General features: G+C 42.1%; 1 protein-coding gene across 1 annotated transcript in view; it reads left to right on the top strand.

Annotated features, from left to right (window-relative positions):
• hs2st1a (heparan sulfate 2-O-sulfotransferase 1a) overlaps positions 1-12,863 on the top strand; it is a 33,793-nt gene extending 20,930 nt beyond the window's left edge. The window contains exons 2-7 of the mRNA XM_086272223.1: positions 2,229-2,479; positions 2,576-2,661; positions 2,918-3,056; positions 3,835-3,932; positions 5,934-6,091; positions 9,656-12,863. Of these exons, the coding sequence (XP_086128349.1) occupies positions 2,229-2,479; positions 2,576-2,661; positions 2,918-3,056; positions 3,835-3,932; positions 5,934-6,091; positions 9,656-9,879 (956 nt within the window). The 3' untranslated portion in view covers positions 9,880-12,863. The remainder of the gene's footprint in view (positions 1-2,228; positions 2,480-2,575; positions 2,662-2,917; positions 3,057-3,834; positions 3,933-5,933; positions 6,092-9,655) is intronic.
• Positions 12,864-14,880: the final 2,017 nt, after the last annotated feature.

Below are 14,880 nucleotides of genomic sequence, written 5' to 3'. Positions count from 1 at the left end.
ACTCTGTCCATCTGCTCTTTCACGTGATTCGGTTTATTTTGAAAAGTCTCAACAGGATCTTGAGCTTTATTGTGAAAGGTTTATGTGGAACATAAACAAGCGGACACGAGATGGTTTTACCATCGTTGCTGCTAACCACAACGCATAAAAACAGGCGGTGTCCGTCCTTAGTGTGGTTATATTAAATATAAGAGAAAAAGAGAACTTTAAGAAATTAATATAGCCACTACAGTGACCATCAAAACGATGAAAAAAATATTACAGTAAACAGTTTATTTTGCGACACCACGAAACAAACAATAGCGTAAAATGAAACGATAGACGTTTTTATATCGTCATCCGATATATATCGTTATATCGAACAGCCCTAATGTAAGATAATATTTGGAATAACCATTATATTAAGGTTCCCATCATTCATATGAGTCAACTCTCTGTCAAAACCTTTGAGAATAAAGAGTGTGTCCTTAAGACACCTGGCACTGCACACCCGTAAAACTCTTCTTTTGTCTTTGCCATTCTCTCTCTGCAGTCGCAGTACTCCATTTTAAAAATAATCCAAAAACGACACTTGATCCCACGTTGGGAAAGTTTCAACATAGCAACTGTTATTTCTGTTGTTGTTGGCCAAGGCGCTCTTTGGACGGACATGCGAATGAGTATCTCCATTACAGCTGTTCTGCACGCTGACAGCCTTCAGCCATTACAGCCACCTGGCACGTCTCCACGCCATCAGTCCAGTTGTGAGCATGCGGAAACGACGAGGCACCGTCAGAAACCAGATCTCGCTTTCATGAGTGGAACATTAACAGCTGCTCGGGAAGGTGTAAGAGCAGGGGCTGAGAGTATGTTCGCATTCACACAGATGAAGGGGAGGCTGCTGGAATCGCAGATGACATCTTAATTGGCCTTTTGGTGCCAGATGCCAGCCTGGAAAGACGTCCAGGCCAGGTCCAAGCTGTAACTGTGTCTCAGTTGCCAGGCATGGCATTAGGAAAGGTTTTTAGGAGCCTAGTGGCTCCGCTGGGAGCTCCCACGGGTATTAGGTTCTCCAGTGTTGTGCTGCCTCCCCTCCTCGTACAAACACCCTTCTTCTCTCTCCATGCTTCCTGCAGAGCACTCTGAGGCTTTGTCAACACCCGTCAATCTGAGGCGAATTCAGATAAAGAAAAGCCCAAGGACGACAAAGGCCAGGCCTTCTTTGTGTTCAATCTATTCACACCGAGCTACTGGGGTCTGGCTTTTCTGCAGCTTCGTGCAGTGTTTAGGTGGAAACAGCCCCCCCACGCCTCACAAAAAACCCTCCACCCTTCTCATTTAAGCTACATTGATGTCCTGCAAATATCCAGTTAGCCACAAAATAACTGCCAACCTCTAACCCTGAACCACCTCTTACTGTTCCCTTTCCCACTCCCCTTTATGTGACACCTTTCTCAGAAGAATCATTTGCCATTACCCTGAGCCTGTTCTCCATGCTAGTCCAAATGAAGGTACATTTATTTGATCTAAAATATGAGCAAACACACAGTCCACTCTGCAGTTAAATGAGGAGAGTGAAAGTAAAGGTAGAGGACTGATATTAAAGATGAATCTGATTAGCGAACAAGAGAAGCAGTACCACAGTGTGAAATGGGCTGCTCACAAAATGATTACCTAATATTCCTGTTTGACATTACTCTTGATCCTCGGCGTGAAGCAGGGAAAGATCTTGAAGATCTCCCGACAGATGGTGAAATGAAAATCCATTTTTAATGAAGTTACAGTTTAGTCTCTCACACAGCGCTGACGCTTCTGACAAGGAAACACGATATTTTAAGGTGTAAGTGGATCAGATTTGAATCAAAGACTATATTTGTAGCATGCATATCAAGTACAGTGAGTGTTGGATCATAGTTGTAAGTTAGAAAAAAACACAAAGCTTTGAGGATTTGGGATGCTCTGAAATCAAACTGGAGCATGTGGTCTTCTTATTTTTCTCTTAAATCGATCAGTAGTTTAACAAATGAGCTGGACCTTTTTCACGGAAAAGTTCCTGCTGTTATTCTGCTTCACAGGGAGGTCAAAGGTCAAGTTCAGCTTGAGAACAGCTTCACCTGGAGCTTGAGTAATCAGTAACTCACCGAAGGACTTTTTTAATCTTTCCTTTCAGGCAACTCTCATTTTAAAAAAAAAAATCTAACTTCTGCATCTTGAACTCGCCTTTTTCTAATTTCCGTTCGTCTCCCCAGAACGAGCCATCGCCAGACACGAGGTACGAGAGATCGAGCAGAGGCACACGCAAGACAGCCTGCGGGAGCGGGACTCAGCCGCAGCGCTGTCCGACAGCGAGGATGACGTGGTCATCATCTACAACCGGGTGCCCAAGACAGCCAGCACTTCCTTCACCAACATCGCCTACGACCTGTGCGGGAAGAACCACTACCACGTCCTGCACATCAACACCACCAAGAACAACCCGGTCATGTCCCTCCAGGACCAGGTCAGGGGACCTGCGTTTCCTCCATCTTCCTACACCTGATCATCTTTGTCTGCTACGGAGGTCATTATTGTGATATGTTGATTTTGGTTTGTTCAGGTGCGGTTTGTAAAGAATGTGACTGAATGGAGGGAAATGAAGCCGGCTTTCTACCACGGACACGTCTCCTTCCTGGATTTCACCAAGTAAAGAAGCCTTCATTTCACATAGTGTTGTTTTTTTTTTTCTCCACAGCCCTGTAACCAGTTAATCCACCCTGCTGTGGCTTTGATCAGCTGACTCCACCTTGTGGTCACTTAAAGCTGTTCACTCTCAGAGTGAAAAGCAAATTGTAGCCATTTGAATGTTTAAGAAAACAAAATTGCATAAAAACAAAAATTCTGTTTCATGCATTTTGATTTCATTCCTGGTGAGCTTTCTGAAACGAGTAATTCTCCTCAGGTTCGGGGTGAAGAAGAAGCCCATCTACATAAATGTGATTAGGGACCCAATTGAAAGGCTGGTGTCCTATTATTACTTTTTACGTTTCGGGGACGACTACAGGCCCGGCTTGAGACGCAGAAAACAAGGAGACAAGAAGGTAAAACAGCTTTATTCTTTTATTTAAAGAATGAATTCATTTTCATTTAAATAACAGGGATCTGTGGATGAAATCTCACTTAATATTTGGCTTGAGTGATCAAACCGAGCGTTTATCTTCCAGAGCTCAGCATTTCGAGGCCTCTGTGCTGCCGACAGTCATCAAGGCATTGAGTGGTTTTGGGGTGTCCGTGGTTGAATCCCGTGGTTATAAATGGAAAAACATCAGGAATGCTAGCAAAAACAATCTAATTACATCTGGCACAAATGTTCATTTGGACTCAAGGATGAGCTCATTAAAAGTTAGTAGTCAAGATCAGTGTCACCTCACCAAAGTCGAGAATTCGCAGTTTAATTATCGCTAAATTTCACACAAATGCCTCTAACAGGAAAATCCGATGAAGTGGTGACATAAAATGTCACCAGACTGGGTTGTTACCAGCTACTTAACTAGCATACCACTGTGAGGTGGTAATTCCAGTTAAAACAAAATTCCCTCTCTTTCATTTCTCCCAAATGTGTGTTTTGTTTTTTCTTTTGAACTAGAAGAAAAAATTACTGGAGAATTTAAGTTCTGACTAAACTGTGGAAAATAACCACTTAAAGTACCTTTTAAAGGCTCCGTGTAGCTTCAGGATTATATTTGTGCATAAAGCTACTTCGGAATGTTGTCGTCTTTCTTTTGTTTCACAGTGCATTAAGGGATATGAAGGTCTAATATGAAGGAACACTTATCTTTTCGTCTGCTTTCTTGGTGTTTTTCATGTTCTGTGTTTCAGACGTTCGATGAATGTGTATCAGCTGGTGGCTCGGACTGCGCTCCCGAGAAGCTCTGGCTCCAGATTCCCTTTTTCTGTGGTCACTACTCCGAATGCTGGTGAGAATTCAAACACCTGCTGCTCCTGCTGTGTCGCATTCAGACCACACTGAGTCTGAGATTATCAAACGTGTCTCCTTTTTTTATACATTTGCATGTTGACAGAAGAGATCTGGTTATATTGCAACCAAAAACAGGAATGAACAGGCTTAATGATACAGCTTATGTACCTAATAAAATAGTGTAGCTATAAATCAATACACTGTTTTGTTTTCTTCGAGGTGTGCATTGTGTGTTTTAAAAAAAATTTTTTTTAAAAATGAGCAAAGCAGACAAGATGAGAACAAAAGAAGAAGTAGCAGACCTGAAAAAACTACAGCAGAGAGTAAAGTATCCCAAAGTCATGTCAGGCTTTTATGTAGCATTATTGCTGTTGGCAATCAGTGGATGGATCAACTAATGTTGCAGGTCCTGTGTCAGGCCTGTGCTGGGTGTTTAACTGTTTCTTAAACACATGACTTTTCAGATACTGTTCATCAGTCACAGGGAGGTTGTTTTTTTTAAACTTGCCATTTCTTTTATCCTCCAATGTCCAGTTTTTGGGGGGGTTAAGGACACGCTGCACACCATGCTGAGTTTTTGGCTAATAGTTCTTTTGGGAATCACCTTGTTGGTGCAAAAGTACTGTTTTATGCCAGTTTAACTGTGTTATCTTCAGCATTTTCTACGGATTCAACTGCAGAAATTGGTTGACAGGGCAGATTTAATGTTTTCATAAAAGAGTGGTTAAAGACAGACTATTAAAACATCTATCCATCTTGTTTCGCTTTTCTGGGTCGCGGGGCAGCAGTCTTAGCAGAAAAGCCCAGACCTCCCTCTCCGTGGCCACCTCCTCTAGCTTGTCCGGTGGAACACCAAGGCATTCCCAGGGCAGCTGACAGACATAATCCCTCCAGCGTGTCCTGGGTCTGCTCCTTGGCCTCCGAAAGAAAACCGGTTCCTCCTAAAACAGTCAGGTACAAGAACTTGACTGAAAGTGAGCGAAAAAGCAGCCGATGTCTGAAGAAAAACTTCTGAAAGCCCAGAGTACCATTGCTCAAGAGCACTTTAAAAAAAAAACTGCATTATAATTCTGCCTCCTTGGGAGCAAAATAAGAATAAATCAGGATTGGCTCGATGCATTTACACAGTATCAAATGTTAAATATGCTCGGTTGGGTTCAGATTTAACACCACTGTTAGGGTAGGAATAAATGCAGCGGTGAGATATTTTTCTCTGGGTTTGTTGTCAACAACACAAACAAGCAAAGTCACTGACCTTGTCTTTTCCTCGGTGCATGCAGATGAAATTGTTAAAAAAGACGTGATGTATCAGTCTTCTTCAGTAGAGCACCACATTCAGTCATTCTCTGCTTTGCTACACTCTCTCCTCAAGGTCTCCAGTAGCCCTCTCACTGCCTTGAGCCGTTCTCTCTACATTGTGTTTTCTTCCTTTTTTATCAGTCTCTCGCTGACCCTACTCTTCCCTCTCACCCTGACTAATCCATCTACCCTCTTGCTGACTGAAGGTCTGAGTGTCTGGGATTTAGAGAGCAGTATATTAAAGTAATGGAAAGGCCCTTGGAAACATTAAATAAATAGTGAAGACAAAAAGGTGAGGTCAGTGCAGCCAGTCATAGATTGATGTGTTTAAGAAGGCCTTGCCAACAATTTACTTTATAGGTTTAAACAATCCTTATTTTATTTTCACTACCAAGCTTTTTTTTTTTTTTTTTTCCTTTTGCTCCGCTCTCCTGTTGTCTCAACCCTCTCCGGACTCACGGCTCACCTAATCGTTCATCCTGTCTGTCTTTCAGCTCCTCTCTGCTGCTCTTCTCTCCATCACCTCCTCTTCCTCCGTGTCAGGCCTTACATCATTCTTCCCCTCCATTTCTGCTCAGTTTTTCCAAGCTGTGTGGGATATTTTTTCCCATCCAGCAGAGCAGCGACTCCCTGAGAATAAAGAGAAAATATCCACATCGAAAAGAAAAACATGACTTTTTTTTCTTTTTTTTGTGTGTAGGAACGTGGGCAGTCAGTGGGCTCTGGAGCAGGCAAAGTACAACCTGGTGAATGAGTACATGTTGGTCGGCGTAACAGAAGAGCTGGAAGATTTTGTCATGATGCTGGAGGCCGCGCTGCCACGCTTCTTCAAAGGAGCCACTGAGCTGTACAAAACAGGTGCTGCTCCTGCCACACAGTTTAAATAAAAAAATAATAATAATAATAATTATATATATATATATATATATTAGGGGTGCAACGATATTCGTATCGATATTGAACCGTTCGATACAGTGCTTTCGGTTCGGTATGCATATGTATCGAACAATACAACATTTGTAATTTATTTTATCAATTTTCCTTCTGACGATGCTGTCTGTGTTGAGCGCTCAGTGAATCTGTGTTCGACTACTCCGCCTAGGCTGCACTGTCCAGCGCAGATCCACTGAGCGCTCAACACAGACAGCATAGTCAGAAGGAAGAGCGCAGGGCAAGCTAGCAAGACAGAAGTTAAGCTCTCCTTGCAACAGGCAAATTGGTTTTCATGTGACGTATGACCCTGAAGGTAAGCGAGTCATGGACTAAAGTAAAACAGTATGTTGGATGTGCCATGCAATGCTCAATTGGTGTGAACTAGTGTGTTAGCGCAGTTAGCTCGTTAACGTGTTGGCCGTCTAGCCCCATGCACGGAGCGATCGGCGGTAGCTGTTAACGGAGATTTGCCGTGTTGTGGCGTTAAGGTCATTTCAACGAGATTAACCTGAAAGCACTAGTGGGAACACAACGAATATGACTGCACATTTACGCCGACATCATCCTAGTGCAAAGACAAGTGAAAGCAGACAAAAAAAAGCAAGCATGCTACTAACTTTAGCCGAGTCATTTAGACCGCTGTTAGCACATGATTCTCCTTATGCTGCTGAGAATATAGCCCAGAAGAAGCGGATAGTACAGCTTTTATTTTGGAAAGAGCCATTTCTCTGTAATAAACTCTCTTTTCCAAAGATGAGTGATTCCTCAATCAGATACAGGGCTTGCAATATCGCTAGCCCGACGTCCTCCAATGTCCAGCGATTTTTTCAGTCGGGCTACCAAAATCTATCTCTTCCCTGCCCGTCGGGCTATTGTAGGAAAAATATATGTCAATGCTTTTGCATTCTTTCAGAAATGTAGCTGGGTAATTATGTCATTGGCATCGGTGATCCACTGTCAATATGTGACATATTGAAGTCGCGTTTGAATTTGCGCTTGTTTTTTTGCTTTCACTTTGCAATCGTGCGAACTGTGTATAGAGAGCGACAGCACTGATCTGTGAGTGATGATAATTTGCGCACCAATTCCTCTGACATCGTCTTATTAATCGTTAGCTTACTATGCAAACATGACAAGTGAAATCTCCCGCAGCTTAAACATGTGAGAGGTTGATCGCGCAGAGAATCGCTGAGCTTATGTGAGTGCGTGTGTAAAAGCATTTCAGTTCTGCTGAGCCAAATAAGACAGGTCAGGGTGAACAAGTGACAGCCAAAGAAAAGCTTACCACAAAACGGAGAAGTTATGACAAATCAGACTATAAGGCAAAAAGAAAGTGCAGCTTCATGGTTTCATGGACAAAAGAATTTCTGTGGCTGCAATATGATGAGCTAAATAACCAGGGCTGCACATAAGTGGTCCGCAGGTGCGCATTCGCTGTCAAAATAAAAAACATGCACAAGGGTTAGGGTTAAATTTAAAAACTGTACTTTTGAGTTAAAATATATATTTATAATTTTAATAAATGACAAATTAAAAATGCATGAACATTTTTTTGTATCGAAAAAATATCGAACCGTGACACCAAAGTATCGAACCGAACCGAACCGTGAATTTTGTGTATCGTTGCACCCCTAATATATATATATATATATATATATAATTAATTTGCTGCTTCAATCCTCTCACTGCAATTTCAGGGCTAAATATTGTGTGTTTACGTGCTGCGGTTGTTCATTAGCGCTTTGAATCGCTCTCCTGTGATCGGCTGTGATCAAAATGCAGTCGTGCTGCTTCACTGATGTAGTTACAGATTAGTTATAATGAGTGCAGCCAGAATGAATAATGGGCAGCACAATAGGGTCCGGTGTGACAATCACGCCGATGCACAATGATTCAATATACCCGAGCGCATCTGGTCAAACCGGAGGACTGTAGATAACGCATGACCGTTTGTGGTGCTTCTTTCTGTTTGTTTGTTTGTTTTTTATTTCTCTGACTACTGCACAGTGATGATGCACAGTCACTGTGCCTAGTCAAGTGTCAGGCAATTAACAGTTAATTAAAGAACTACTTATTTTACAGTGGGTGGTTTTTGTTTTGGGTTTGTTTGGTTTTTTTAATACAGAGCAAATACACTTGACACTATTTAGTGGCCTGTTTCCAGAGTTAAACGGACAGTTAACTGCAAAGTCATATTTATCTATTATTCATCTTTATTGTAGGGCTATTTATTCCTTTTAGATACACTATATTGCCAGAAGTATTCATTCACCCATCCAAATCTTCTAATTCAGGTGTTCCAATCACTTTCATGGCCACAGCTGTATAAAAGATACTGTGATGTATAATGTGCAGAGGTGGACAACTTTCTGTAGAGTCAATGCTACAGATCTTCAAACTTCATGTGGGCTTCAGATTAGCTCAAGAACTGTATGTAGAGAGCTTTGTGGAATGGGTTTATCATATTAAAGCCAATGGATTAAATTGGGATCTCACGCAAGTGCTTGTGACGGCAGACGAGCATATACTTTTGGCAATATAGTGTCTTTTTGGTGCAGGTTGCCTTGTTTTGGAGATACTGGCTATAAAATCTGCTGAGTCTGATCCATCTTGATTATGCTTTGCTTAAATATAGGAATATAACCAAAATATAAGCAGTTAATTCAAGTCCCCCTTCTGCAAAGACTGACAGTTGACACAACAATTGTTTTCAAACGTTTGCCGATCGGTCTGAAAGTGACTGCAGTCTTGTTTGGAGACGGGTTGGAGATGAGTTGCCTCCCAACCGGTGACCTATTTGATGTTTTGCAAAAGAAAGTGGTCACCATGCCTACCTGCAATTGCTTGTCGAAGCAATTTTTGTTGCCTACAAGGAGGTGGCCCCCAATTCCCCCCCCACCCACACTTATGTATTTTATTTTTACATTTCTGAAGAAAAGGCTTAAATAACTGTGCGTCACACACCAGCACAATCTAAATGAATAAAAGTCCTATTTTTAGGTGAACTGGCCCTTTAAGACAGCCTCCCCCACACACAGAGACACACATGTTTAGTGTTAGCTGTTTATTGGACATACAGATAGCAGTGTTATGTAGGATTTTGTTGTTGTCGGTTGTGTAGTTTATATTAGAAAAAGCTCACACTAAGTATGCTTTAATGTTGCTGTTGTCACGGCAGCCATTTTGACACGAAGCAGCAGGAAGTCACTTTAATGAAGGCCACGCGCCTAAACAGAAAAGAAGCTGCTGCTGTTTCATGTGAAAATGGCAACTGTTCAAAGATCTCGGAAAAAAGAAAAGGTGTCGTTCTGATTGAAGCTGCTTGTTGTTAATGCCAGTGGATTAACAGAAGAACTGCAACAATCGCTTCTGCAAAAGTAACACTTAAATGCATTACCAGTAAATATAACAGGCCGCTTGTGTACTAAGTACTGAATGATTGAGTTCATGTCCTTTAATCCCATGTTGTTCCTCCCACTCGCATCACAGGTAAGAAGTCCCACCTAAGGAAGACCAGCGAGAAGAAGCCACCCACAAAGGAGTCGATTGCCAAGCTGCAGCAGTCCACCATCTGGAAGATGGAGAACGACTTCTATGAATTTGCCCTGGAGCAGTTCCAGTTCGTCAGGGCGCATGCTGTCCGGGAAAAGGACGGGGAACTCTACCTGCTGGCCCAAAATTTCTTCTATGAAAAAATCTACCCCAAAAACTAGAGAAGAGAGCGGAGTGCTTTGGAGGAGGACGGAACACTTCGTCCATGCTCAGTCATGCGCTCTTGAGACAAACAGAAGTGGGAGTGAGGTGAGACTTGAGGACTACCGCTGACCGTGTGCCTCGTTTGAGAGCATGATGCGGAGCTGGAGAAGCAATCCGGCTGTGACGCAGCGACCGGACTGGCAGCAGTTGCTACTCGCGGCTGTGCCGGCCAGCTGGACGAGGAGCTTGCGTTTCAATCGGCAGGTTGCTATCGCTACCGGCAGCTGCTCCACTCCCTTTCACTTCAACGCCGAAGGTCGTCCATGCCGAGGGCCTCTCCCGGCTCGCGTCTTAAAGGCGACCGGCCGACAGCTGATCATCCCTCCACTCCTGATTGGATTCACTGTTCTTCTATCCAGAAGATTCTCATTGGCTCTGTACTGTTTGGTTGTGTTTGGTTGTATTTTATCTCTTTATTACGTTTTTGGTTTGTACGTAAAGACGTTTGACGGTGAAACGACATGCCTCACGCCTCATCACCACTACTAACTTAAAGAGACGGTACTGTAAGAAACGTTGCTGTGTTGCTGGACTTGAATGGAGCCTTTTGAGGTTTTTATGAGTAAAAGTCCTGTGAACGCGGACTGTTTCCCGGGGCACGCGTGTATGTTTTATACTATACTAAGTGTGTGACTCTTGTAAATGTGCAGCTTTTCCTTTGGAGGGTAACAGAGGAAACGTTTACACCTTATTTTATTGAAGTGAGGTGAACTTGCTGCTTCTGTAAATATTTACAACTTTTTAAATCCATTGCATTTCCTGGCAGATAGGTTACAGAAGTCTGGACGTGTTGTTGGTTTTATTTTTGTCACGTAGAAGCATTTAAACACGGGAGGCTGCTAAAATCCGTTTGGGGAAATGTGCTTTTCCTTGTTTTCAATGCGACTTTTGTACCAGTAAATTTAAGACTTTTAGCAACTAAAGCATGAAGAGTGGACATGAGGAAGTTCCCCTGCTGTATTGGGTGTCCCCTAACTCCACTATGAGCCAAACGTTTCCATTTTTTTTTCTTTTTTTTACAAGTGGCGAAATTATGCATTAATTCAGGAGCTTCAGAAGAGCATTCCCAGTCAAAGCCAGACTGTTTCTCATTGATTTTTATGCCAAGCTAACCTAACCAGCTGCAGCATTACAGTATGTTTAAAAGGCTGATAAGAGATCAGTCTTCATTCATTTACTTGATAAATTGGCTTTATTTGGGCTCTGATGGGGTTTATTTTTTTAATCGTGTAAGGGAAACGATGAAAATTACAAGTATTTTAAAAAGTATACTTTGTTATGATGGGAAAGAGCCCCAGCTTCTTCCTGGATGTGCTGTCACTGTCTGTATTTGTATATCCAGGTGAATGGATGCTCCCTTGCCATCTGAGGACATACTGTAGTTAACCACTCTGTCTTGTGTGCCTTCTCTAGAGTTCGCCTTGTTTTGCAGGTTTTTCTGATTGAACATAAAGACAACACGGCTGCCATGTCTGTTTTCATCTTTTGATTGACAAACAATATAAAGAAGACTTTAAAAAAAACTACCTGAGGTTCATGACTGGTTTTTAGTTGGTTTTTTTTTCTTTTCCAAATGTTTTTGCATCATCATCATCACTGTGTACAGCAAAGCAAGGATTTTGCGAGGTGATACACATAAACGGAAAAGTCGAGCTGGCTTACTTCAGGTGTCCTGCAGGGGGCGATAAAGAGCCTCCAGGTTCACTCCTGCCTCTGAGTGTGTGTTTATCATTTTCACATGACTCTTCCAAACAGTGTTTGATGATTGCAGTGACATGTGGTTGTGTGCCAACCTCTTTATATTCCCAGCACGTGTTCAGCACCTCCTCTTCTCGTAGTTCCTGCAGCTGAGCTTCATAAACGGAGGGCACTGAAACAGGAGCCACCACAGGCCAGGGAAAGTTTATGTGAGCCAGTGCTGCCACTCAGCGTTATTCACCCATGCTCTCAGATAATCCCTGGACAGGCATCAGCTACTGGACTCATCCCCGGTAATCTCAAATCATTCTCCAGTTACAGCTTCCTGGTCTTGGCCCTCTGACCTAGATTAACATGGACAATGCCCCCCCTCATACTCTGAAGCCTCAGTTACACGCTGCCTTTTAATATTAGACCAGGGACTGCCTTTTTTTACGACAGTCTGCTACTGAAAGCTCCATGTACACAACCTAAAATAAACCTTTAATACACACCCATACATGCACAACATTTAACATATAGTCATGTAGCGTTGTGGTTTTCAGTGTCAGATGTGAGGTTCCCTGTTGATTGGATGACATATAACAAATGTATAAAACCACTACAGATACCAGATTTTCTACTGATTCTTTTTTCTTTATTGTTTACCGGTAATTAAGTGAGCCGGGGGATTCTTTCAGTTTAGCAAAGCTGGTCAAGAATTTAAAATGAGCCAAGCTGTCACATCCTGGGGTTTTCATTCAGTCACTAGGGTAATTTTTCCATGCGCTAACTCTGTTGTCATGTCAGTCACTACCACTCCCACATGCCTGTCCTTTCTTGTCAGTAGTGTCACCTGATCTGCCTCTCCTCTCCACTCACCTGCTCCTATTCAGCCAACCGATACCGCGGTAGGTGTTCATCCAGCTCCCCACCACTGATCAGTCAGACTGTCTTTGAGCTCGGTGCCTTAGCTTTCCAATATTCTGTGTCAGTGCCTGCTTTTTAATATCATTACCTGTAGTTTTAGAATTTGCTACATCTCGTGCTTTGTTTGTCAGTAGAGTTAATTAGCTTTTTATTTATTTAGTTGTTTTTTTTAAACCAGGAGCCATTTTACTGGATGTTCATTTCCCCACTGTAAAACCCGTGCTATGTAACGTCATTCAATATGTTTTGCTTAGTGTTGCATCACTGGAGGTTTGACTAAGAATAATGCATGAGCAGAGTTTCACACGCAGGCTGTGGATATCGACCTGAGAAACATGGAAAAGGAAAATAAACAAGCTAGCCTGAATCATTCCCTTTATGTCTGTGAAGTGTATTTTTATGCTTTGCCGCTATTGGTAATAATTCCATCCATTCATTTTCTTGCACCTATCCAGCTCAGGGTTGTGGGGGTGGTTGCAGCTGTCACAGGGTGAAAGATGGGGTACATCCTCCACAGGTTGGCAGTCTATTGCCGAGCTAACACAATGAGACAACCATTCACACCAGTCACTTTGAAAATCACCAATTAGCCTTTCCTGTGCAATGGAGAACATTTAAACTCTGGTAGAGTAGCTGGTGGATTTTAACCCACTACCTTTAGGAACGAGTGCTAAACACCACACCACCATAAACTCATATATATGGGGTTGCTTTAAAAAAAAAGGCAAAAACAAGCTAACTTGAAATATATAGAGTGAATGAAAGGGTTGTTTTTCCTTTTTCTTTTTAAAATCCTGTCTGAACCATAGCCATCTCACTAAAACGTCACCATCACCTCAGTAATCTGGATAATAATCGTTTATCATGTGTTGTAACACACCCACATCTGTATTATTTGAGTGAGATAACAGAGGTGGAACTCTGGGGAGGTGCAACGCAGACATACACGTGTCTGATAATGGCAGATATCAATAAATATAAACAAACCTGCCAGCACATTAAATCGCCTCCATTTTTTTCCCCTCCCACACCATGCACTACGCCTGAGCAGTTCACAGATTGTGAATACTGATGATGTATCACTGATGTATATGAAAGGCATCACAGCATCTATTCCGCCCCCTCCTGTCCTCAGTGGGCTTTTGGAGAATGACCTTTGCAGGAATTTAAACAGGAACATCACATTTAAAAGTCTTTAGTCTCTTTTGCATGTACAATATGCTGACAGTGCTCAGTTTATGACCAACAAAACAACTAAGTACAGAGAAAAAAGTAAGTCCGGTCTCTGGGACATATGGCTGGTGATGAAGAGTGTGCCTCTGTGGGTTATGTAATGCTGCAGTAACTCTTCTCACTGAGGTGCGACATATCAGCCACTGATCTCACTTCAAAACCACAGCAACAGAGTAATGTTTAAAAGAAGTGGAAGCACAGTGGGAAAGGAGCCCCTGTACCAACTTTGTGAAAAACATGGCATCAAATTAAAAATGAGCATATCATTTTCTTTTAAATAAAATACGATTGTTAACATTTGACATATGTTTTGTGCTATTTTTATCCTTGGACATGGTTAGCAACAATACTCAGGTAGGCTGTGATGTTTAAACGATCAGCTGCTATGCAAAAAGATATCTACCACACTGTTATATCACCACAAGCAGCCTAAGCCAGTGGTATAAGGCACGATGGATCCATGCTTTCATGCAGTTTACACCATATTGTGACGCTATCATCCGAATATCGCAGCACAAATCAAGACTCATCAGATCAGGGAATGTTTTTCCAGTCTTCTACTGACCAGTTTTGATGAGCTCGCGTGACCTGTAGCCTCAGTGTTATGAACTTAGCTGACAGGAGTCCCATCTGGTGTGATCTTTTGTTGCCTTGGGCTTCAACATTGGATGTGTTGTGCATTCAGAGATACTCTTCTGCATACCTTGGTTGTAATGAGTGATTATTTGTCATCAAAAAGGGATTTTCAGCCAAAGAACTGACCGTCACTGTATATTTTCTATTTTTAAGACCATTTTGTATATGGTTGTGTGGGAAAATCCCCGCAGATCAGCAGATTTGCATGTTTCAAAGTCACGCACATCACCTTTGTTGCCCACTCTGATACTGGGTTTAAACAGGCTGTGATGACTTCATCTACATGCCTAAATATGATTATCTGATTAGATTAAAAGCAGTTGAACAGTTGTACCTATAAGAGTGGCCAGTGAGGTTAGGGTTAAATTTTAAATGTTATCTTTTTTTAAATTGTACTTTCACTTACCTTCTCAACTTTGAATAAATATAAATAGTTGCAAGACTTTTACTTGTAAAAGCATTTTATTTAAATTGACCGGTGT

The sequence above is a fragment of the Aulonocara sp. 'chitande type north' Nkhata Bay genome, linkage group LG18 (assembly GCF_057382095.1).
Source record: "Aulonocara sp. 'chitande type north' Nkhata Bay isolate Kocher_YH1m ecotype deep benthic linkage group LG18, A_spYH_male_GT1.1, whole genome shotgun sequence".
NCBI lineage: Eukaryota > Metazoa > Chordata > Actinopteri > Cichliformes > Cichlidae > Aulonocara > Aulonocara sp. 'chitande type north' Nkhata Bay.
The sequence above is the reverse complement of the archived record's forward strand: the minus strand, read 5'-3'. Positions and strand labels throughout refer to the sequence as shown.